Source organism: Myotis brandtii, unplaced genomic scaffold (assembly GCF_000412655.1).
Source record: "Myotis brandtii unplaced genomic scaffold, ASM41265v1 scaffold17, whole genome shotgun sequence".
NCBI classification, from domain to species: domain Eukaryota; kingdom Metazoa; phylum Chordata; class Mammalia; order Chiroptera; family Vespertilionidae; genus Myotis; species Myotis brandtii.
Window position 1 is genome coordinate 3,818,521 of NW_005356259.1, and position 26,706 is coordinate 3,845,226.

The 26,706-nt window shown below is 35.8% G+C and overlaps 1 protein-coding gene across 10 annotated transcripts in view; it reads left to right on the forward strand.

Annotated features, from left to right (window-relative positions):
- The window catches only part of PTPN12 (protein tyrosine phosphatase, non-receptor type 12), a 51,016-nt gene that overhangs the window by 16,974 nt on the left and 7,336 nt on the right, over positions 1-26,706 (forward strand). For all 10 annotated transcript variants that reach the window (XM_005862909.2, XM_014536975.1, XM_014536967.1 and 7 more), the window contains 8 exons: positions 609-680; positions 5,052-5,111; positions 7,828-7,970; positions 10,306-10,372; positions 12,789-12,866; positions 12,967-13,065; positions 17,925-18,010; positions 23,830-24,800. In XM_005862909.2, the coding sequence (XP_005862971.1) occupies positions 609-680; positions 5,052-5,111; positions 7,828-7,970; positions 10,306-10,372; positions 12,789-12,866; positions 12,967-13,065; positions 17,925-18,010; positions 23,830-24,800 (1,576 nt within the window). The remainder of the gene's footprint in view (positions 1-608; positions 681-5,051; positions 5,112-7,827; positions 7,971-10,305; positions 10,373-12,788; positions 12,867-12,966; positions 13,066-17,924; positions 18,011-23,829; positions 24,801-26,706) is intronic.

Here is a 26,706-nt window from a genome sequence, read left to right on the forward strand (position 1 = left end):
GCACCTCCTCTGAGTCTCAGTGTGCTTTTCTCTTTCCTTCTAGTTGTAGAATTTCCACTCAGCCAGCCTTCCTGTGGTTCTGGATGATGTTTTTTTTTGTCTTTTAGTTGTATTTTTGAAGTGGTTGTGCGAGGCAGCAATTTCCGGTGTTTACCTATGCCGCCATCTTGGTTTCTCCCACAGTAACTCATTTTTAAGAACAATTGGGCCCTGGCTGGTTTGGCTCAGTAGATGGAGCGTTGGCCTGTGGAATGAGGGGTCCCGGGTTCAATTCTGATAGGGAGCACATGCCCAGGTTGCGGGCTTGATCCCCAGTGTGGGGTGTGCGGGAGGCATCTAATCAATGATTTTCATCATTGATGTTTCTATGTTTCTCTCTCTCTCTGAAATCAATAAAAAGTATATTTAATGATAATAATAAAAAAGAACAATTGGACAAGTATGCATTGTCTCAGCTCCTTGCCTACTGCTGGCAATTTTTCTGTTTTCTGGGAAGGAACGACAAGCTAAACACCTGCGCACAAAATATTAATAAAAGTTCAAGAAAAACTATGTCATGGATTACTTACTAACTTTTATTTTTGTGTTTTGTTTTTTTTTGACAACAGAAAAAGTGTGAGCGCTATTGGCCTTTGTATGAAGAAGACCCTATAACATTTGCACCATTTAAAATTTCTTGTGTAAGTACCTGTTTATATGTATGTTACTTTAATCAGAAAATTGGCATGCTAGACTGATGAATAATTAAATTATAATATGGTACAAACCCAGTTTTATATAAATCACACACTCAGTGTTTCCATTGTAAATCTACACTTAATTATACTAAGCAAATATTAATATCATTTTTATATTGCTTTAAAATTTAGAAGTTTTTGGAATGACTTCATAAATATATAAATTACTTGTACCTTATGTTAATTCTCTGTTAGTCTTTGAGTATCAAAGTTGATAGTAAGTGTTTATATATGAGTAAATGGAATAGCTGTCACCTGGGTGATCTATTTGAAACCCTTGATGACTGACATGTAGTTTATCATGTTAATTTTTCATATCTGATACTCTCTCCAGAATGTTCTAATTACATACAAAGATAGGTTTAAGAATTGCCATACGAGACATAAAGTTTGATCTTTGTGGCAGACAATTTGATAAGAAACTTAAAATATGTAACTATTTAATGAGCTTTGGAAATGAATTAAATTGAAGTCCTAAAAATAACATAACAGAAATCTGAGAAAATGAATTTAAAAACAAAACATGAAGAAAAAATTAGTAAAATATAAGCGAGCTTTAAAATAGTAACAATAATTTGCTTTGGGTTACACATGATGGCACCTTTTTTAATAACCTAAAGGAAGTGTATTTTCTTATTTACTCAATTCGAAAGATCCAGGATTGAGCAAACATGGAAGTTCAGTAACTTACCTATATTAGTCAGAGTTTTCTGGAGAAAGAGAACCAATATCATGTGTATCTATAAAACAGTGATGGCGAACCTATGACACGCGTGTCAGAGGTGACACGCGAACTCATTTTTTTGGTTGATTTTTCTTTGTTAAATGGCATTTAAATATATAAAATAAATATCAAAAATATACATCCTTTACCCCCTGGCAATGGGCAAGGAGACACCTGATTGGTGGTGTTGCTCTTATATCATTCAGGGGCAAAGCAGATGTACAGTCCTTAGTTCATCCTAGCTTGATGCCTGTGTCGGTGGCCAGAGCTGTTTCATGACTGAGGCACATTAAAAAAAAAAATCATCAAAGGACCTAAACAGACACTTCTTCAAAGTGGACATGCAGATGGCCAAGAGATATATTTCTATATGGACACGGCACCAGAGTTAAGTTAGGGTTTTTCAAAATGCTGACACGCCGAGCTCAAAAGGTTCGCCATCACTGCTATAAAAGGAAAGAGATTTATTATTTGGAATTGGCTCACATTATCATGGAGGCTGGCAGGTCCAAAATCTGCAGGGTGGTGGGTGAGGAAACTGGATACCCAGGAGAGCTGTTGTTCAGTTTTGGTTCAGACAGTCTGTTGTAGAACCAGGAAGAACTGATACTGCAGATGAAAGCAGTCTGTTGGAGAATTCTCTCTTACTTGGGGGGGGAGTCTGCTCCTTTTGTTCTATTTAGGCCTTGACTAATTAGGTAAGGGCCACCCATATTATAGCGGGCAATCTGCTGTACGTAAAGTCCACTGATCTAAATATTAATCTCACCCAAAAACACCCTCACAGAAACACCAAGAATAATTTTGATCAAATGTCAAACATTTGATATTAATCACTCAATGGTCCAGTCAAGTTGACACATAAAATTAACTATCACATTCCCCATTTCAGAATTGCTTGCTTTTTACTTTGTTTTTCATGGTTCAATGATAAACAATTTCTATGATTTTACTTGTAATTGGTGAGTTCAAGAAGTCCATAATTTTATGATTTATTTGTACTTATAACTTGTGAATTCCTCTGATGCATACCCAAAGCTTAGTGCTTCCTACATTGATATAGAAAGGACTCAACTTATGTTACAGTCTCCTTTATAAATACAGTGTGGTTTTGTAATGTTAACTATAACTCAGAGTTAACTGCCTGGAATTAATATGAAGTCAATACTCTAAAGTCCTGGTTAGAATGAACTGTTTGTTGTGTTAAATATAAGCATTTTTTAAAATCATACTGCATTTCATATTATTTGAAATTAATAAAAATCAATACATACCATATTCTCTACTTCTATGAGGGAACACATCCCCCCTTGCCAGCCCAGGAAGTATTCTACAATATTAACTCCCTGACAGTCCAGTACTGTGCAGTGTGGTTGCGTTGAACATTTGCAAATTTTAATGTAATAACTGTACTCAGTGTTAAAATTCAGGTGAAAATACATAGTGCTTAACATTCAACAGCAAAACAACTTTAAAATTTTCAACATAGTTTATAATTTGAAAAAAAAGATGAGTTTTTGGGTAATTTTTCAATTGAACTAAAAATAATTACAAAGTCCTTAATGAGGTTTGATTTGGTTAGTAACAGCTGGTTTGATTTGTCAGCATTGGGATTGATTCTTGCTGAAGAAACAAATTTTTTCTTAGAAGATGCAAGATAATTTGGCCTGGCTGGTGTGGGTCAGTGGTTGAGCATCAACCTATGAACCAGGCAGTCACAGTTCGCTTCCTAATCAAAGCAGATGCCTGGGTTGCAAGCTCAGTCCCCAGTGTTGGTTGTGCAGGAGGCAGCCAATCAATGATTCTCATCATTGATGTTCGTATCACTCTACCTCCCCCTTTCTCTTTCTGAAATCAATTAAAAAAAATTTTTTTTAAAGGAAGGTAATTTGTCTTGTGATTGTTTCATACAACTTAGGATTTGTTATCACTGATGTAAACAAAAATAAAATTTAGAAACAAGTTGATGAAAGTAACCATAGTAAGTGACTTGATTATTTGACAGAGTTTGAGACTAAGGAAGGACAGTATCAGGAGCTCTCTTGGTTTGGGAAGGAGGAGGGTAAAGAGTCGGTGGAAGTGAGAGGAGTGGCTAGCAGGAGCTCAGTCACGGATCATAGTTGCTGTATGTAATCCACTTAGACCAGATGTTAGCACACCGTCCATGGGTAAATCTAACCACTACCTGATTAGTAAACAAAGTTTTGTTGGAGTACAACCAGGCCCATTAATGTACATATTTGCCTATCACAATAGCAAAGTTGAGTAGACAGAGATTTTATGGCCTGCAAAGCCAAAAATATTTACTAGCTTTACAGGCAAGAAAAAAATTAAGTCTTGGGCCAGTGTTTTTATTCGTACTTATTTTAGATGAAAATAAACAAAAATACTTCTCCCTTAATGTTATTTGAAAAGTTCAAAGTAAATTAGGATGACTTTAAAAATTAAAGCAGAATAATATTGGATTGTTTTTTATCCATAAAACAATATGTTGCTCTTGACAGTCATTGCCTATGGTTTTAACTACTGAAATAAAGCATAGTTTGCTTAGGGACAAACTGACATAGAGGGTTTATTCTAATACTTTGACAAATGGTAGTAAAAGACTTTTAAAGTGGTAATGTTATCCTTAATCAGAATAACAATTTGGCAATTTCTGAGCGTATCCTTCCTTCTATAGTTGGATCCAGTTAACAGAGTTGAGTGTTAAGTAGGGAAAGGAAAGCTTTATGGAAAGATGTAATGGTTGTAGGTGGTAGTAGGTACTAAGAAGTGACATTTTGTTTGTGTTATTTCTATTACATGATTCTGGTGATGTTTGTTACTTTTACTGGAAGATAGAGTTTTAGCTAAGGAATTAGTTAACAGATACTTCTATTTAAAAGTATATATACACCACCCTCTTTCTCTTCAACTATGCGGTGGAATAGCATCCTCAGCAGACGCAGAGTTGCAGATCTTTGTGAAAACCCTGACTGGCAAGACCATCACCTTTGAGGTTGAGCCCAGTGACACCTTTGAGAATACCAAAGTAAAATCCAAGACAAGGAGGGCACCCCGCCTGACCAGCAGCGTCTGATTTTTTGCGGGCAAATAGCTGGAGGATGGCTGCACTCCCTCAGACTTCAGTATCCAGAAAGAGTCCACCCTGGCTTGGTGCTTTGTCTGTGGGGTGGCAGCAATTAAGTCGTCTCTATGCTAGCTCACTCAGAAGTACAGTTGTGACTTGTTACACTTGCCTGCCCCCCTGCACTGTCAACTGCCAGAAGAAGTGCAGCCACACCAACAACTTGTGCCCCAAGAAGGTTAAATGAGGCCCCTCTGCCACCTCTTCAGCCCACATAGTGGCCTTCTGCCTCAATCCCATGGCCCTGAGGCCTCAATAAAGTTTCCCTTTTGTTGAATGGGAAAATATATATATATATAAAGCTTAAGTTCATGGCTTTTAGAATGATTATTTTTGTAATTACTAGGTACACCAAGTAATTGTTAATTTTAGAGTGTAGACTTTACGAGTTTCTTATTTGTTTTGGTGATTACTGTATATGTTTTAATGTTACTGACTCACAAGTGTTTCCCCCTTTATTTAGGAAGCTGAACAAGCAAGACCAGACTACTTCATTAGGACACTCTTACTTGAATTCCAGAATGTAAGTATTTTTCATTTAGAGATAATTTCTAAGGATAACTTTTTAAAAGATTATTGTATTGCTTTTTAGAGAGAGAGGAAAAAGGGAGAGAGTAACATCGATGTGAGAGTGAAACATCAATCTGTCTCCTGCACGTCCCCTACTGGGTATCTAGCCAGCAACCTGGGCATGTGCCCTGACTGGGAATCAAACCAGCAGTCTTTCAGTGCATGGGATGACACCTAACCCACTGAGCCACACCGGCCAGGACTCTAAGGATAATTTTTAAAGAGAAGGCATAAAATATATCTTACATAGTTAAGGAGACTTAAAAAACCTTTTAGTTATGTACAATAATGAAGAAAATCAGAGTAATGTTTTATTTAGTATCTTGAGCTTTATGCTTATAAAGTTAGATAGTAATGTAATATAAATAATAATCCTATCTAATAAAGAGGGAATATGCTAATTGACCCTCACACCATTGCAAAGATGGCGGCACCTATAGCCAATAAGGAGGGAATATGCTAATTGACCCTCACACCATTGCAAAGATGGCGGCACCTATAGCCAATAAGGAGGGAATATGCTAATTGACCCTCACACCATTGCAAAGATGGCGGCACCTATAGCCAATAAGGAGGGAATATGCTAATTGACTGCCATACCCTCAAAGATGGCGGCGCCCAGTCCCCTCAGCCCCCCAGCCCCCCAGGGCCGGCCTAAGGCGCAGGCAAGCCTCATATGGCTGCTGCCCAGCCGCCCAGGGCCGCCCGAGGCTTGCGCTGCTGGCAGTGGCAACAGCAGAGATGTGATGGGGGCATCACCTTCCCCTGATCGCCAGGTTGCCTCCCGCCCCTGAGGGCTCCCGGACTGTGAGAGGGGGCTGGCCAGGTGAAAGGACACCCACCCCCTCCCCTCTAGTGCATGAATTTTCATGCACCGGGCCTCTAGTAAAATAAATAAAATAAGATAAATTTTAACTAACTTAGAACAGCTCTCCCTATATTAAATTTACTGTATTTGGAATAGTTAGTTTCGTTGCTACAAATGTATTCATTGCAATAGCATATTATAGCATTGTTTAGGTAATTATTACCCACTTTTACAGTCTATAGCATTTTAGAAAGAGACAAACTAACATCAAAGCCAAGTAATCATTTAGATACATATTGTTTTCACTCAAGGGCCCTTGACTTCAGTGTTTCAGAGCCATATGGAATGATAATTGTCTAGGGAGAAATCAAAGAAAAAATCTGATGGACATTAGAGAATGCTCGTCGACTTCTTCCTCAATTTCTCTATTTTTATTAGCTTAATTTTGAAACCATATTATATAATTTAGCTTGATGTGAAGTTCATCATTCTTCCCCAACTAATGCATCTGTAAACATACTTACAACTCCTACTTTGCTATTTATAAGAAAACATGGTACTGGTACTCTTATTCCCCATTCTGACTTGACTAATCATGTTCCTTTAGTTGAGTTATTTATTATACTTTGGTTGTTACTCTTAATTTTATGGTGATAATGATAGGTACCTTATTAAATTTCAGTAATGTATCAGGCATTTCAAATAGTGGTTATCTCCATTGCACATTAATGAAGATATAGAGTCTTTAACACGTTAACTAGCTTCCCTAAAGTTACTCAGTAAATGGCAGAAATTGAATTTTAATACAGTTTTAATCTGGATTCAGAGCAGGTGTTCTTTCAGTTAAACACTTAGAATAACCATTCTCAAGGTTTTTTCATAGCCGAACTCTTACATTCTTAAAAATTATTGAAGATTTAAAGATCTTTTGTTTATGTGGGTTATATCTTTCAATATTTACTATATTGGAAATTTAAACAGAAGAAAACTTAAAAGCATGAATACACAAGCATATATTCTATTAGCTGTCAAAGTGATCACATCATCATAAGTCAAGTAGTCTTGGGAAGACCCTGCTGTACACACATGAGAGAATGAGAGTGAAAAGGCAAATAGAGAATACATTAGTACTACTATGAAAATATTTTAAAACTCACAGATCCTCTGAAAGTGTCAGGGGTTGGGAGTTCCCCCATACATACTGACTCATCTGAAAGAAGACAAGTAGGTTTGGGGTTAAACAGGCTCATTTCTAATTTTCTTTTTCGGTTTAAATATTCTATTAGTCTTCTAGTTGCAGTAGATTCTAACATTGCTTATGATATATTGTTCATCCACCTAATGCTCTGGATTAATTAAATAGTATATACAGTGTAATGTTTAAAGAGCATGCTCTGGAGGTAAGACTGCCTGAGTTCAGATCCCACATTGGTCACTTGCTATGAAATTTTAAACAGGTTATCTCAATTTTCTTACCTATAAAATAAGAATAGTATTAACAGTACCTTTCTTATGACATATGGCAATTAAGTACTAGGTAGATGGTAAATAGTCAATAAATGTAGACTATCACTAATTTGTTTTTTAAATTTTTCTTTAAATATTTTTTTTGTTTTTAGAGAGAGGGGAAGGGGGGAGAGAGAGAGAGAGAGAGAGAGAGAGAGAGAGAGAGAGATTGATTGCCTCCAGTACACACTCCAACTGGGGATTAAACCCGCAACCTACTTTGTTTTTTTAATGTAATACTGAATACCATACAACTATCTTAAAATGGCAGTAAAGTGAGATATGCAGTTTTTCTTTATGTTTTAAAATTTGCAAATGTATTTTCATAATTATTGAATTTTTGTTATTCTTGAAGGAATCTCGGAGGCTATATCAGTTTCATTATGTGAACTGGCCAGACCATGATGTTCCTTCATCATTTGATTCTATTCTGGATATGATAAGCTTAATGAGGAAATACCAAGAACATGAAGATGTGCCTATTTGTATCCATTGCAGGTACAAAATAATTTTCCAAATATTTAAATACTTTGGAATATAGGTGGCCTTATAATATGGGTGATATGTTGTATTTTGGAGCCTAATTTTTGAATTTGCATTAGGTCATTATACGGATTCCCAAATCATAAAAGCTATCTGAATCCTGAGGCAATTTTTCTTCCCTTAATCTCTAATTTACATTAGCTTATTTTAGGAGACTTCCATAGTACTTACTTCATAAAACTGCTATCAATTTATCTCTTTAAGTGACTTGGATATTTACTGGTTAATTAATTCAGTAGTTAAATGGAATACTAAAGTTATTTTCTTATCTAACTGATCTGATTGTAAAGCCTACATTAGTAGAAGGGCTGCTTTTTTATTTTGGGGCCAGAAAAGGTGACTTGTTGATGGAGATGTGACAGTCAATTAACAAATTGATTAATTAAAAAATATTATTATGGCCCTGGCCGGTGGCTCAGTTTAGTGTATTGTCCTATACACCAAAAAGCTCCCAGTTCGATTCCCAATCAGAGCACATACTTGTAGGTTTGATCCCCAGGGCTTGTACAAGAGGCTACCGATCACTGTTTTTCTCTCACATATCTCCCCTACCTCCCACTTCCTCTCTCTAAAAATCAATAAAAGTGTATCCTTGGTGAAGATTTAAAAAAAAATTTTTTTTCTGTAGTTAATTGAGTGGTTGGTTGACTTTTTAATCAAGTAGTTGACTGGTTAAAAAGAAAAAAGACCTACTTAATTGTAAAATTAAAAGATAAAGCAAATTCTTTGAGTTCTTTACAAAGTAGTTGAAATTATAAACAGTTTAAACATCCAATGGCAAAATCTTTGTGCACATCTGTAATTATTTCATAAGGATAGATATAAAAGATATGTTTTTATTGATTTGAGAGAGAGAGGAAGGTAGAAGGAAGTGAGAAACATTGATGTGAGAAACATCAATCAGTTGTCTCCAGTATGCACTCCGACCAGTGACCAGGAACCGAACCGGCGAACTTTCAGTGCACCAATGCTCAACCAACTGAGCCATACTGGCCAGGGCAGGAAATAGATCTAAAAGTGGGATATCTAAGTCAAAGGATGTAAAATTTTTAATTATTTTAATACATATTGTTAAATTTGTTATCCATAAAGCTGATGTTAATTAGAAATATTCCTACCACTGCCAGTTTGTGTGAGTGCCTATTTCTCCAGAGTTGCCTCAATACTTTGTTTTAATGCCTGTGATAAGGGCAAGCTTTCCCTTTTTTATTTTATGTCATTTATGTTCTTTTGTGAATTGCTTGTTTGTGTACATTGCCAGTTATTTTATAGTAGTAGTAATTTATCTCTTAATAATTATACACTACAAATTCTTTATATATTGGAGGATGTTAACTTTTGATCGTGGTTTTTCATGGTTTTTATTCTGCCTGATTTGCCATGTATAAATTTTAAATTATGTAGTCAGAGTTGTGACTCTCTTCATTTATGATTTATGTCTATTGAGATATGCTTAGAAAGTCCTTCCCTAACACAGTAGCACTTAAAGTTTTGCCTATATTTTTTAGCACTTTATATATATATTTTTAACATTTTATTTTTAATTCATCTGTAATTTTTTTGTGATTAAGGTCGGAGGTAAGAATTCACTTTTTGCTCTCCATTGTTATCTAACTTTCCCTGTATCATTTATTGAGTTGTCTAGTCTTTCCCCTTTGATTGAAGAATCCATTATGTAATAAATACTTACATATGCTCAGATCTGTTTCTGAACTTTCTGTTGTGTTTCATTTATCTAGTTGTCTATGTCTCTGTATTTATTACACTTTTAACCATCAAGTTTTAAATATATATTATTTAGCCCTTGTAATTCTAGACTCTAAAATTCTAGAAATGTTTTAGAAATGTGTGGAATTGACAGATGTATCAATTTAAAATGAATATTATTTCTATTCATTATTAAGAGCTTTTTTAAAATCATACTAAGTTGATTATAATGTACTTTATCAGAACTTTCTGGATTATGTGTTTAACAAACTACTTATATTTTTGGAATGAATTTATCTCTGCAAGATATTTTGTTAACTAAGGTTTTCTGAGGTAGAATTAGACTTCCACAGTAAAGGCTCCTAGGTATTCTGTGAGTCACTCTTGAAAGTTCTTTAAACTTAATAAAAACAAGATCTAAATACTAATGTTAAGGTGCACATACAGTACTTTAAGTACTCTAAGAAGAATTTTGTCAAATTTCTTAAAAAATGTTTTGCTTCTAAATATATTAACATGCTTTTTATTTTACAGTTTTTTTATTACAAAAATTAAATTGTGTTTTCAAACTTTGTATTCATAGTGCAGGCTGTGGAAGAACAGGTGCCATTTGTGCCATAGATTATACGTGGAATTTATTAAAAGCTGGGGTAAGAATATTTTTATGTAACATTATATCCAATTGATCTATTATGATTTTCAAATATAATGACTAATTGCAGTAAATTACACCATATGCTTTGTTACTTTTTTAGAAGTAGCTTTGGTATGTATGAAATACAGGTTAGCAAAAAGGTATAAATGATGCATTTTACTTGAGATAATACACTGGGAGCAAGGTAAACATGTCACCCATTTGTTCTCTGTGAATTAATACCTGCATTGGGGATGTAAAATCTGCATTGACTTTTCAAAATACAGAATCCTCGTTGGCCAAATTGCCCAGATTAATATTCTGGTTCCGTCATTGACCAGCTGTGGAATTTTGGTCAAATTGCTTAATCTCATTGTGCCTCAATTTCTTGACCTAAAAATGGAAATCATAATATTAATAATTCATAAGAATTAAGTTAACCATTGTAAAGTTCTTTATATGTGTGGCACATAGCAAATGCTCAGTTTAGTGTTCGTTTTTATTACTAGTGCTGCTATTATTACCACTACTGTTTTCAAACAGTATATGGAGGATATAGAGATAAATAAGACACAGCTCTCATTATGGATTTGAAAAACACAATCTCCTTATTATACGTAGATTTGGTTCATTTGTTGATTCTATAATATGTTTGGTTTCTATGCATTAGGGAAAAGCTTTTAATTCCTCATAGCTTTATGATTTCCCTGAATATGTCAATCTATGTCTTGTATAAAATAGGATTAATAATATTTTGTTTCTTTCCTTCTTTTCTCCTTCCGTTCTTTCTTTTTCTTTCCCTTACCTTTTTGTCAGTTTTCACTTTTGCTAGGTTATATTTAAATTTTAGACAGTTTCTGATAAAACCCTCTGGGATTAAGTTTTATTTTTGTATTCCTCAAAACTAATCTAATGCTCAATTGAAAAATTGTAAGTGAATACAATTTAGATAGGATTCTATCACACTTTAACATAAAAGTCAGAAATTAAAATTGGAATTGGAAGAGGCATTTAGATGAATAGCAGCAAGCAAAATAAACTCCTGATCATTTCAAAAGTTGTATTTTTTAAACATAGTCCCCATTTGATTCAGTTTGACTTAACGTAAATATAGTCTTGGGCCATAGGTTAGGACTTGATGTAAAAATCTTTTGATGTGCCCTGGCCAGGTGGCTCAGTTGGTTAGAGTCCACCTGATATGCCAAGGTTTCAGATTTGATATCTGATCAGGGCACATGCATCATTCAGCCAATGAATGCGTAAATAAGTGGAACAACAAATCTATTTCTCTCTCATCATAAATAAGTTTTTACAAATTAAAAAGAAATATTTTTATATATGCAAAGACTCCCAGGCAGTAAATAATGGGAATTGTTCTTAACTTTTCTGTCTTCTTTATCACTCCAAAATATTCTTATTGATTCCCAATTTCTAATAGTTTTGCCTCAGAAATGTGCCTGCAATCTGTTTCTACCTTTCTATCTGTTTTAAAATATTGCTATACCTCTACCAAGTTTCTCTTCTTTTCAGAATGCCATCTTCTTTGCTACAAAAGTTGCTTGAATATAAAGTTTGTTCATGCCAGGGTTGCATACTTCAGTAGTTCTAATTACAAATGTACAGAAGAATTGTCTAGGATAAACAGTCTCCAGGGATGTAGTTGAGAGATCTGATTTTTCCTAGCTCTCTTAGCCAGTCCTTATATAGCTAGCCCAGGAAACATTGGGCTGTGGAATGAGTTTAAACTCTATTATGTTTATATTAGAGGCCCGGTGCACAGATTCATGCACTGGTGGGAGGGCATGGCCTGCAGGGATCCGCCCGCTGTGGGAACGCTGCTCATCCCTGTCCGCCGAGCAGCGCTCCCACTATGCCAGTGCACTGACCACCAGGGAGCAGCTCCTGTATTGGGCATATGCCCCCTGGTGGTCAGTGCACATCATAGCAACTGGTCAATCGTTCATTCTGGTCGTTCAGCCAATCAGTGGCTGGGCTTTTATTATATAGGATAGTATGATCCCAACCAAGTAGCCTATCTTCTCTCCTCTCTTGAATACCTCTCCTTCTTTCAGTCTTAGGCTTTATCCACATCAAGCTTCTCAACTCTCCAGATAGATTATATTTCCTTCACTTTTCATTCCATACACCAATCAGAGTTAGTCACAGCATTTTTATTCCCATTGCACTACAGTCATGGCTTGGCTGGACTTTTTCTTTTTTTTTGTTCACGTATCTGGCTCACTAGCTTGACTGTTGAGAGTCAAGGTGAGCTTAAGTTTACAATGCCAAGCAGTTTCTGAACAAGGTAGGTGGTATTCAGAATGTTTTCAGTTAGCCAGCACGTGTATAAGGTCTATATGAAAAATTGAAGACTATTCTAGTGTTTTTCTGAAGAGTTATTTAGAGTTCATGTATTACATTCTTTGTTTTAGAAAATACCAGAGGAGTTTAATGTATTTAATTTAATACAAGAAATGAGAACACAGAGGCATTCTGCAGTACAAACTAAGGTATAGTTTTTTTAATTCACTTTATAAACTATATTTTTAGATTTGCCTTTTGGGGTTTTTTAATGTTTTTCCTTTGTTTATCATTTCATCTCTCTAATAGGAGCAGTATGAGCTTGTTCATAGAGCTATTGCCCAATTGTTTGAAAAACAGCTACAACTGTATGAAATTCATGGAGTCCAAAAAATTGCTGATGGAGTGGTAGGTGTTGTTGGCCTATTAATTTTAGAAATCCTTTTACCAAGATGTAATATTTAGCTTTTTAATTGTCATTTTGTGTCTTATATAACATGAGAATATCTATGACAGTTATTATTTTTATTTAACCTTGATTTTAACTCCTTTCCTTCCTGTTTGAAACACTCAACTATGATGCATATTTAATAACTCCAATACAAGTTACATAATATTCTAAATAATACATTAGGAAAGTAGTTCTTATGTCAAAATTCATATTTTTTATTGTTTCAAATGTAAATTACTTTTTAAAAAATTAGCTGCATTGTTCCATAAACAAAAGAGTTCCAAACCTAAAGAAAGGCTTAAAGAGGTTATTTGAGCCAAGGCTGAGGGCCAGACTGGGAAGCAAAATTTCAATGCATTGAGAAAATAATCTGGAAAATGACCATTTTGGAGTTTATTTTATACAGTAGAATCAAAGCAGATGTAAAGAAGTTGACAGTAAATCCATTGGTGGTAGGAGGAGGCAGGGGAAAGTAAAGCAGGAAATCTCTAGGATTGGATAAAAAGCAAAATGGAAAGGTACATATTTCTTTTACATTGGTGGGTGCAAGATAGTTAACATTTAATATACATAGTTTACAAAGATACGCAGATAATAAATAACAATGAGGAATGTTAAGGGTGTCTTGCCCCAGTACCGGTGTTTATCTCTCAAGGCCAGGAGAAGATATTGTGACATTTTAAATATATTACCTTAGATACACAAAAACAATATATAGGACCTCCTCAAGGTAAAGATTAACCTATCACATAGACCTAGGACCTGACTTCCCATTATAACCTGTTGATTTAGAAATTTTTATGATCAAAACTTCCTGTGCGCCGTGGCCGGTTTGGCTCAGTGGATAGAGCGTCAGCCTGCGGACTGAAAGGTCCCAGGTTCGATTCCGGTCAAGGGCATGCATGTACCTTGGTTGCGAGCACATCCCCAGTGGGAAGTGTGCAGGAGGTGGCTGATCGATGTTTCTCTCTCATCGATGTTTCTAACTATCTCTCTCCCTTCCTCTTCTGTAAAAAATCAATAAAATATTTTTTTAAAAAAAAACAAAAAACCATACTGTGCTATTACCTTTAGTTACTGAGCTTGTTGGGCCTGCAAGGTAGCCAGCCCCTTTTCCTTCACGGTTCTCTCTTCTTGCTGCCACCCCCACCTAATTGTAAGTTGGTTCTACATGAATTTTATTTTGTTTTTGGTCATGACAATGTTATACTAGTGGCCTGGTGCACAAAATTCATGCACATTAAAAGGGATTTAATTAGAGGAAATATTTTAATATTGCTATTTGCCCTTTATAATAGAAGTGTCAGAGATGAAAGAAAATTAGTAAAATCACCCCCATCAAGCCCCACAGGGGGGGCGGAGGAGCAGCCTGTCCCCCGTCAAGCCCCACCGGGCAGGGGGGCGCAGCCTCAGGTCCCCTGTCAAGCCCCACCAGGCAGGGGTGTGGCATCATCTCCCCAGGCAGGGGGCGTGGCCTCAGGTCCCCCAGTGCAAGGGCTTGAGGGCGTGATGACCATTTGCATATTAGCTCTTTATTATATAGGAATGTACATGGTTTTTTAAAAAGTAGAATTATAGGACCACAATTGAGTCCCTTTTTGGCATGACTTAATTCAATGTTATTTTAGCTTTAAAAGATCATACTGGCTCAGTTACTTGGAACATTGTCCCATACACCGAAATGTTGCAGGTTTGATTCCCAGTTAGGGCACATACGTAGGCTGTAGATTCGATCTTGGGTCTGGGTGCATATATGAAGCAACTAATCTATGTGTCTCACATTGATGTTTCTTTCTCTTCCTCTCTCCCCTTCTTCCCTCCCTCCCCTTCTCTCTAAACATCAATTTTTTAAAAATATATTTTATTGATTTTTTACAGAGAGGAAGGGAGAGGGACAGAGAGTCAGAAACATTGATGAGAGAGAAACATCGATCAGCTGCCTCCTGCGCACTCCCCACTGGGGATGTGCCCGCAACCAAGGTACATGCCCTTGACCGGAATCGAACCTGGGACCCTTCAGTCCACAGGCCCACACTCCATCCACTGAGCCAAACCAGCTAGGGCTAAAAATCAATTTTAGAAAACATCAACATATCCTCCTCAGGTGAAAATTAAAAAATGAAAACGATAAAGGTAAATTTTAGTAAAAAAGTTTTTATTGGATATCGAAACTTTCTTGTTTTTCATATATATTTTAGTTATTTCAGAGAGGAAGGGAGAGGTGGAGAGAGAGATAGAAATATCAAGGATGAGAGAAATCATTGATTGGCTGCCTCCTACATGCCCCCTACTAGGGATCGAGCCCTAAATCTGGGCATATGCCCTGACCAGGAATTGAACCCGTGCCCTGCTGGTTCATAGGTATAAACTCAACCATCGAGCACATACCGGGCAGATATCCAAACTTTTGACCTGATAAAAATATATATTCTTATATTGTTCTCCTTTCTGCCTGTTTTTCAAACTAGCTCTCTTCTTTCCTCCCTATATAATCACCTTGTCCAGGACCCTTCAGTCCACAGTCCAATGCTCTATCCACTGAGCCAAACCAGCTAGGGCTAAAAATCAATTTTAGAAAACATCAACATATCCTCCTCAGGTGAAAATTAAAAAATGAAAACGATAAAGGTAAATTTTAGTAAAAAAGTTTTTATTGGATATCGAAACTTTCTTGTTTTTCATATATATTTTAGTTATTTCAGAGAGGAAGGGAGAGGTGGAGAGAGAGATAGAAATATCAAGGATGAGAGAAATCATTGATTGGCTGCCTCCTACATGCCCCCTACTAGGGATCGAGCCCTAAATCTGGGCATATGCCCTGACCAGGAATTGAACCCGTGCCCTGCTGGTTCATAGGTATAAACTCAACCATCGAGCACATACCGGGCAGATATCCAAACTTTTGACCTGATAAAAATATATATTCTTATATTGTTCTCCTTTCTGCCTGTTTTTCAAACTAGCTCTCTTCTTTCCTCCCTATATAATCACCTTGTCCTTAAAGATATGGGGGCTATTTTTTAGTAAAAATTTTTTACATTTTTATCATTTAACCCTAAGACAACTATCACATGATAAAGCAGCTTAGCTCCAATAATTGAAGTAAAATGAGGAAATGAGTTGCAAAATTTGTAACCTTCGTTTTCCTCTTTCCATGGTTTTGGCAATTTCCCAGACTATTTGTTTGAAATTTCTTGGTTTTCTAAATGAGAGATTTGTTATCAAATGCTGATCTCAGTGTGTTAGTATAATCTAACATTAATCCATGAGTTGTAGGAACTGTATTCTTCCTTTATAAGCCAAGTGAAAATATCAGATTTGTAAAAATTCATTTATGTGACCTCATTCTTATTTCCTTCATTAACAGAGGAATGATTGTACAACTAGGCCTCATACATTGTCATCATTTTTCCCTTTAGTTTAACTAAAGCCTGTTATAACCTGTGCTAAATGTAGCCAAATAGTTTATAATATAGAATAGAATGCTAACATATTATTGCATATAATCTTACCTAATTTGGGATTCATTTAATATTTCAAAAAGCTAAATAGGTGTGCATTTTTCTTTAAACTTTAATTGAAAAATATACCAATTTTTCCCCCATAAATGCAATATTAATTTCAAAGTTTAAGGTTTTTATACTACAGAAATACAGATGTTTTAAACTCTCATGTCCTTAGTATATAGAAATGAAAAATATTCTAACCATTACTTTTTCCTTTTCATTGAATTTATTGGGGTGACACTGGTCAATAAAATTTTACAAGTTTCAAGTGCACAATTCCACAACACATGATCTGTACACTGTATTCTGTGTTTACCACCCCAGATCAAGTTTCCACCACCATTTATCTCCCTATACCCTTTTGCACCTCCCCTTGCCCCCAACCAATAACATTTTTAATCATATAGAAAATTTTTTTCAGATTATTTTTTATTGTGCTATAATTTACATATAAGACTATTAGTTTCAGGTATACAGCATAATGATTGATATTTGTATATATTGTGAAATGATCACAAAAATAAGTCTAGTTAACATCCGTTACCACACATAGTTAAAAAAATTTTTCTCTTGTGATAAGAACTTTTAAACTTTACTCTCTTAGGAACTTTCAGATATACAATACAGATCGTTAATTGTAGTTATGTGTACATTACATCCCATGACTTACTTAATCTTCACGCAAGGATATGTTTACTGATTTTAGGGAGAGAGATAAACATTGATCTGCAGTGATATAGGGCTCTCTACAGTAATGGACACTAATGTAGTGACAGAGGGAGAGTAGGACAAGGAATGATTAAAATGAGTTCTGGGACCTGTTTAATAAATGTACAAGGTAGCAATAGAGGTCCACAATAGGTTGGGAGGGTGAAGGGTATAAGCCTTATTTTGTTGTTGGCTTTTTCCCACTGCATGTTAAGTTTCTAGCGTAGTGATGTGTTAAAAAAGATATCTTTTATCTTTATTTCCTTAGGAAATCTGTTATTTTGGGTTTTGGGTTTTGGGGTTTGTTTGTTTTTTTGTTTTTTTTTTGGTGCTGAAACCTGGGAGTTTCCGTTTTCTTTTTATAGTAGCACTTGAAGTACGTTGAAATGCTGCTGTACACAATTGATTTTTCAGTAACTGGAGATGGACCGGGTTTGTTAGCCCCTCAGGCTATAATATGGAATATATAAGGCCCATTTTGTTACTTGGAAAAATTGGTAATATTTGAAAATTTCAAAAGCCCAGAAACAATTTATTTGAAATATGAGGAAAGAAACTTATTTTTTTCCTAACTTTAATGAAGCATTTTCCTCTCTTGGCAGAATGAAATTAACACTGAAAATATGGTCAGCTCCATAGATTCTGACAAACAAGATTCTCCCCCTCCAAAACCACCAAGGACTCGCAGGTACTGTATGTCGCATTTTCTATTAAAGGACACTTTTATTTTACTCACTGTTTTTTAAAATAACAAATGCTGACTAATTTCTAAGTTTTCTTCATAACTTTTATTAGTCTTTTGTTTAGGATGTAGCATATGTATAGCAATTAATTTATTACTGTACTACATAAATTTTGTTTCACTTGATAAAATTTCAGTAGTATCTACTTATATAAAAACCATGGGTGGTGCTCATCACGACCACAACTGCCGTGACCAAGCGGAATGGCTGCGCCCTCCCCCGAGCTGTTTCCCGGAGCTGTTTCCTGTAAGGGCAGGGTTTGAGGCAGGAACCTGTCCTGGGAGCGTGGAGGCATATCTTTCTAAAGTGTGCCTCGCCAGCACGGCAAGGGGTAAACCTGAGTGGGGGCGGATGAAAGGCTTAGAAAAGACAGACAAAAGAATGAAAGCCAGGTTTTGGTGGGACGCTGCTTCTCTGAGAGACAGTGACCATGCCCACAGCCATTCCTTTATTTTATAGCAGATGCTACAAGGCAAAGTAAGCATGTGACCAAGATGTTTACAACATTCTCCTGGGTTTCAATCCTAATCAACTACATGCACCTGAACTCTATGAAGCCTACATCACTCAGGCACGTGAGGCCACGTGTTCGGACCATATATTCAAGCTTACAACTACAGCTGTTGGCTGTAATTGTGCCGGGAGGGACCTGCCCTCCAAGCTGGGACTTGCATGTGTCAAAGAGAGGACTGTGCCCTCTCATCAGTCCAAGGCTTGAACCTGTCCAAAACACTGTAGCGGTTCCCCACAATAAAGTTTTAAATCTGTTTCTTTGTTACTAATGTTGTGGCCCCACCCCACAACAAAGAAACAGGAAAATTTCCCCATCGAATTTCTGAACAGTATTACTCCTTCGGGAATGCCGTGTCATAAATTAAAATTGAAAGTGGGTGCAATCATCATGCTATTGAGAAATCTTAATAGTAAATGGGGTTTTTGTAATGGTACCAGATTTATTATCAAAAGATTACGACCTAACATTATCGAAGCTGAAGTATTAACAGGATCTGCAGAGGGAGAGGTTGTTCTGATTCCAAGAATTAATTTGTCCCCATCTGACACTGGCCTCCCATTTAAATTGATTCCACATGGTTTCCCGTGATGCCAGCATTTGTGATGACTATTAATAAATCACAAGGACAAACTCTAGACAAAGTAGGCATATTCCTACCTGAACCCGTTTTTGCACATGGTCAGTTATATGTTGCTTTCTCTCAAGTTTGAAGAGCATGTGATGTTACAGTTAAAGTTCTAAGTACTTCATCACAAGGGAAATTAGTCCAGCACTCTGAAAGTGTTTTCACTCTTAATGTGGTGGTGTACAGGGAGATATTAGAATAAGTTGAATCACTTTATCAGTCATTGTTTGCATCACTGTTGTTTTTATATCATGTTTTTGTTGTTTTCATATGTTTTTGTCGTTTTTATATCCTTTTGTTACTGTTTATTTATTAATAAATTTATATATTATTTTCATATACATTTTACTAATTTCCTTTCATCTCTCACACTTCTATTGTAGAGAAAGGGCAAATAGCAATATTAAAATATCTCTGCTAATTAATTCCCTTTTTAAAAGAAATATATTTTATTGATTTTTTACAGAGAGGAAGGGAGAGGGATAGAGAGTTAGAAACATCGATCAGCTGCCTCCTGCACACTCCCCACTGGGGATGTGCCCGCAACCAAGGTACATGCCCTTGATCGGAATTGAACCTGGGACCCTTGAGTCCGCAGGCTGATGCTCTATCCACTGAGCCAAACCAGTTAGGGCAATTAATTCCCTTTTAATGTGCACAAATTTCGTGCACCGGGCTACTAATAATATATAAGAACAGTGAGCATAACCATGTTTTGGTATGTGGTACAAGTAAAATTTTAAATATTCTAAAGATTACAATTTCTCTTCATACTATACAGGTAATATGATTGCCAAAAATTATATGCAAATTGAAGAATTTATGTGAAGATGTTTTATAACATTATAGGAAAGATGAGTTTATTACTCTGTAGATTTTCTTAGTTTCAGGTGTATGCATAGTGGTTAGAAAATTATATAATTTTCTAAGTGATTCCCTTGATAATTCTAAAGTAAAAAATTCCAGTGAAGAAATACAGTATGATTTGCATCATTCTTTTTATAAATATTGTTCTTGATTTCACCTCTTCTGAGGAAGGCATTTTTCACTCCTCAAAAATATTAGGCTTTTATTATATAGAATTGTTAACTGAAAATAAAACCACAAGAGCATAAGATGAATAAAAAGTAAAAATGGTATACTTTGATTTTCAGTATGGCTGCAGTAAGTAAACTGGTTATTTAGACTACATGTTTGTTGTGTTAGATTTAATCTCTCATGTGATTATGCTTTATACATGCCTAATACCTAAATTATTATAAGAAAAGTAATTTTATAAGTTCCTATAAAATACAAATTTGAAACAGAAGTTGTAGTGTTACTCATTTTAAAACGTGGTCAAACAAATGTAAATTTTCTTTATTATAAAGTACGAACTTCTTACTGTGAAATTTTGGGCCTTCATAGGATAGCTTCATCCTATCTTTTTAACCTTATTTTTCAATATTTCTCTGTACTCCATAAGGACCCAAACTGTTATATTCATTGTTTTATCTTCTTCTGGAACTGGCATAATGCTTAGCTTAGTATGTAGTAGATTCTGAATATTTTGTTTTATTTTTGAGGAGTGAAAAATGCCTTCGTCAGAACAGGTGAAATCAAGAACAATATTTATAAAAAGAATGATGCAAATCATACTGTATTTCTTCACTGGAACTTTTTTACTTTAGAGTAGTGAAAATATGAATATTAGTTACTATAGTGGTAAATCAGAATTTAGCATGTTTTTGTGTGACTGGGCTTATCATTTTTTGTGCACATGAAAATACTGTAAAGTGTTCTAAGCCTTGTTTCAACCAACCTTAAAATAAGGGAGGATAAGAAAAAAGTCTGTCATTATAATTATCAATCAAATTTGAGTAGCCACAAATACCACAAAGGATACAAGGAAACTTTTAGAGGTGATGGATATGTTTATTACCTTGATTGCAGTAATAGTATCATGGGTATATGCACATGTTCAAATTCATCATATTATATACATTAAATATGTAGTTTTTGGTTTATTAGTTATACCTTAATAAAGCAACCTTTTAAAATGTGAGTAGCCAAGAATATATTACTATGTACGTGTCAACATCATGCATAGACTACTTCTAAAAGCATTTCTAAGATTATTGGTTAAATAAGGCAGTTTGAATACTTATCTCTGGTCCCTTTCTAAACTTCCTAAAATTATGGTGAAGAAATATAAAAATATGTAAAGATTTTTTTTTAAAAATTGGAGCAGATATGTCATTATATGAGGTGTTGACAAAATATAGGGAAGTGAGGAGCACATTGACCAATGAAAAGGGACCTAACAGAACAAAGGAAGTTAAAACTTGCTGCCGCCGAAACCGGTTTGGCTCAGTGGATGGAGCGTCGGCCTGCGGACTGAAAGGTCCCGGGTTCGATTCCGGTCAGGGGCATGTACCTGGGTTGCAGGCACATCCCCAGTGGGAGATGTGCAGGAGGATGTAGGTGGGCAAAGCAATAAGAAGCAGGATGATTCTCTTCAAAAAATCCCCAGAGAGGCTCAGAAATTGGAGATCCTACTTAAGGCTCTTGTGTAAGATGGTACTGAAAACAAGAAGAGTACTTGAATGTCACTATAAGAGTATTTACAACCCCAGATTCCTTTCATCAAATTGAAGAGACAGATGACTGCTTCTCACATCCTGGGCACACACAGTATGAGGGATTTACTCTGGATTGGCTGAACCAGGGAATCTCTAGATCAGTGGTTCTCAACCTTCCTAATGCCGCGACCCTTTAATACAGTTCCTCATGTTGTGGTGACCCCCAATTTCATTGTTACAAATTGAACATAATTAAAGCGTAGTGATTAATCACAAAAACAATATGTAATTATATATGTGTTTTCCAGTGGTCTTAGGTGACCCCTGTGAAAGGGTCGTTCGACCCCCAAAGGGGTCGCGACCCACAGGTTGAGAACCGCTGCTTTAGATTCAAGGACATCAGGTCCAATTGATGATGGGGTTGTGTGTCTTACTGAAAACAGGAATCTGCATGCTGAATAATGAGATTCTCCAGCTCCCTTGCTCTTACCCTTTATTTGGCTCCCAGAATATTGGTAGCTACTTCTGGTGTTGACAGTATCTCTCTCTTGAAAAACTACCATCCCAAGAGAAGAAAGGTATCATTGGTGGTTGTGGCCTACCATAGATATTGCAAGAGCTATGTTCAGTTCCCATGCAGTGAGACGATCACTAAGCCTCAAGCCCTCCCCTCTTACATTATACATACACATCTTCTAGTCATTTTTCATATTTCATTCTCTTTTTCAGGTGGAATTTAATAGATTAATTTTTTAATGTATACTTTTTTTCCCCAATTAGTTTATATTCAACACCATTCTGCATTAGCCTCAGATGCATAGTGGTTAGACAATCATGCACTTTACAGAGTGAACCAAAGCAGGAAATATCAGACCTTTGACAAATCCCCTACTATGAAAGACAGCCCAAAAAAAGCAGGAAAAAGGGAAGAAAATACATAATAGAATAAAGATTGCGGGGGGTGGGGGGGGGATAAATATTTTTACGTTTTTTTTCATTCATTAGAAAATACTGATACCATGAAATAAGAACTGATGGTAAAACATAAGCTATTGGAAATATTGCAAAAAAAATTAAATTAAACAGAAGGTTGGGAGAGAATAAGGAAATCTTCCATGAATATGAACAAGTACAAAGAGATAGAAAATCAGCCAGGCCAGTGTGGCTCATTAACCCAGGAACCAAGAGGTCACTGGTTCAATTTGCAGGCTCAATCCCCAGTAGCAATCTCCAATAGGGGGCGTGCAGGAGGCAGCCGATTGATGATGCTTCTCTCTCATCTATTTTGCTGTCTCTCCCTCTGTCTTCCTCTCTCTCTAAAAATCAACAAAAACATTTTTTTTTTAATCGGAGAGAGAAGAAATTAGAGAATCAAACCAGGAGGTCTGTCAAAAAAAATAAGTTCACATTTAAAGGAACAGGAATCAGAATTAAAAAATTCTGAGGGAAAATTATTTCTAATCTAGAATTACATACCTTTTCAAAAAATGAATAACCTTGAAAATATAATACTTAAATATACAAGGCCTCAAGAAATTTGCCTCCTAAATATAGTTCTTAAGCAACTAGAGGAAGATGTAACCCGCCAAAATAAGGGAGTATACCCAGAATAAGGAGGATGGGACCTGGGAAACAGGAGAAAACCTCAACTCTGGTAGCCTAGAGAGGCAGTAGCCCACACTAAAGCAGAAGGCCCAAAGTTTCTAAGAGGGATGCCTATGTGCTTGACTAGGTGAGAGAGGTATACAAATCTGAAGGAAAGTTACAAGGCTGAATTACTGATGATACATAGAAAACCAATCCATCAGAAACCCAAATCATTTAGCAGGGGAACACAAAAATGTGTATAAGAAGAGATATAAAATCATGGTATAATTGTGTACATGTATTACCTTGTTAAACATTAAATTTTCTTAGTTTGACAACTTATACTTTTTTGTTCATACAAATTATAGACTCTACTGACTTAATATTATAGATTTAACTACATACTAGTTACCTATCAACTTATTTTACAAAGGATGAACATTCTTACAATAGCCTTTTATTCATGCTTTTTTTCAGTTGCCTCGTAGAAGGGGATGCTAAGGAAGAAATACTGCAGCCACCAGAGCCTCACCCAGTGCCACCCATTTTGACACCTTCTCCCCCTTCAGCTTTTCCAACAGTCACTACTGTGTGGCAGGACAATGACAGATACCATCCGAAGCCCGTGTTGCATGTGGTTTCATCAGAACAACATTCAACAGACCTCAACAGAAATTATAATAAATCAGCAGAACTTCCAGGGAAAAATGAATCAATTGAACATATAGATAAAAAATTGGAGCGAAATTTAAGTTTTGAAATTAAGAAGGTCCCTCTCCAAGAGGGACCAAAAAGTTTTGATGGGAACACACTCTTGAATAGGGGACATGCAATTAAAATTAAATCAGCTTCACCTTGTATAATTGATAAAATCTCTAAGTCACAGGAATTGGGTTCAGGGGATCTGAAAGTTGATATTTCTCAGAATTCTTGTGTGGACTGCAGTGGAACACTGTCAAATAAAGCTCCAGTTACCCCACCAGAAGAATCACAGAAGAATTCAGACACACCTCCAAGGCCAGACTGCTTGCCTCTTGATGAAGAAGGACATGTAACGTGGTCATTTCATGGACCCGAAAATACCTTACCCCTGCCTGATTCATCTGAAGCGATATCCTCAGATACCCACTGTCAAACAATGAAAACTGTGAGTTTAACACCAAGCCCCACAAAACAAGTCGAAACCCATGATCTTGTGGATCATCAAAACAGTTCACCTCTATTCAGAGCACCCCTCAGTTTTACTAATCCTCTTCACTCGGATGACTCGGACTCAGATGAAAGGAACTGTGATAGTGCTGTGTCCAAGAATAAAACTAATATTTCAACAGCAAGTGCCACAGTTTCTGCTTCCACTAGTACTGAAAGCATATCTACAAGGAAAGTATTGCCAATGTCCATTGCTAGGCATGATATAGCAGGAACAATACATTCAGGTGCTGAAAAAGGTAATAATAGTATTTAACACTTAAATATGTTTACTATGTGCCAGTCACTGTGCTAAGCACTTTAGCTGTATTACTAATTCATTATGTTTTATTCCACACTTTACTCTAAAACCTACAGCAAAATTTCATTATTTTAGACAAATTTTTTTTTAAGTAAGCTTTTATTATCTTAATATGATCACATTGCATTGCTGGATTTTGTGTTTTCAAAATGTTTCAATTGTTGTAACTGAAAAATTTTATCTTTTTTTCTGTATTATAGCTTTTAGTATTTTACATGGGTCAAAAATCTGTATAATAGAAATAATTTAAGAAAGATAATTGCTTGAAGTAACAGTGGCACAAATATTGTAGAATGGCTTGATTGGCCATTTAATTCCACTCTTGTCTATAATAAATACTTAATTGTTATCTTTTTATGCTCTTTTAACTACAAAATTTTTTTAAAACTTCCTAAATTCTTGAAAAAGCTGCTTTCAATCCTGAGTTTAATGTAAGAAGCAATATTGCAACTACTCAGCAGACTGAATTTTAATCCATTCAGTAGTGAGTGGGATATATCCGTATTTAGTCATCACTGCTCTTATTTAATTAAGCAGTCTTAGTATTTCAACATAATGCATGTGGTCAGTTCCCAATATGTATTATTGATTCTTGAAACAATTTGATCTGCTGAAAGTAATCATGGCTGCTTTCTTAAACAGACCAAAATGTTGAGAGCAAATGTATAAACATGAAAGCTATTTACTGATAGATTATCAGTGGTCATTTACTTGTCAGTGAACTTTTATAATTGACATGTACAGACTTATTTATAATGTACTGGCATAAAAGGTACTGTGAACCTGAAAGATGATTTTCCTTTTCTATTTCTGACCCAATAAGTACCACCTTTGTTGTACCTTTATTTTCTCCAACTCAGACATACTATATATTTTTTTATCTTGAGAATGTATCTGGTAGAGTAGATGAGACTCTAAGCTAGTTTCCTAAATTTTAGGATTTTCTATATTCTTGACTCTTCTGTGTTTTATTTGAAGGATCTTCAGAAGATAATGGTTACCACAATAAATATTACTTTACCAGTTGGCCATAATTTAAATTTGTTGATATATTTTTCTCCCTCAACTTCAGAATTTGAAATTTAATTACCTTGCTCTAGCTGGTTTGGCTTAGTGGATAGAGCGTCGGCCTGCGAATCCAAGGGTCACAGGTTCGATTCTGGTCAAGGGCACATGCCTGGGTTGCGGGCTCGGTCCAACGTGCAGGAGGCAGCCAATCAATGATTCTTTCTCATCATTGATGTTTCTATCTCTCTCTTCCTCTCCCTTCCTCTCTGAAATAAATAAAAATATTTTTTAAAAAAAATAAAAAGAAATATAACTACCAAGTTGTAACTACTTAAAAAAATGTGTAGATAAGAAATTTTCATTTGGGGATTTGGGGCGCTTTTGGGGGGGGGGATATCAGGCTTGTGTTTTGGGTCTAGGAAATTTTTTTTTTTTAATGACTATTAGAAATAGAATTTGGTGAGGACAGGAAGGATGCATGATGTGATATGCTTGTTAAATTTTCTGCCACATGTCCAGTCTTTTGGTGATAACAGGAGTTCCTTTAAAATACTGAACAGGGATAGTTGAAAGCACTCTATTGTATAGCAGCTCACTTCTGCTTTATTTTGTTTGTATTTCAAAGCAAAGATAGCTGAAATTTGTGATTTCAGGTTTCTTTTCACCCTTCCCTGACTATGCTACATTAGTTTGGTATTAATTGAAGATTTTCCTGTGTAAGCATTCTGTGCTGCAATGTAACTATAAGCAGACCTTTTTTCTTCTTCCTCATAGTTGATTGATTTTTAGAGAGAGGAAGGGAGAGGGTGAGAGAAAAAAACATCGGATGTGAAAGC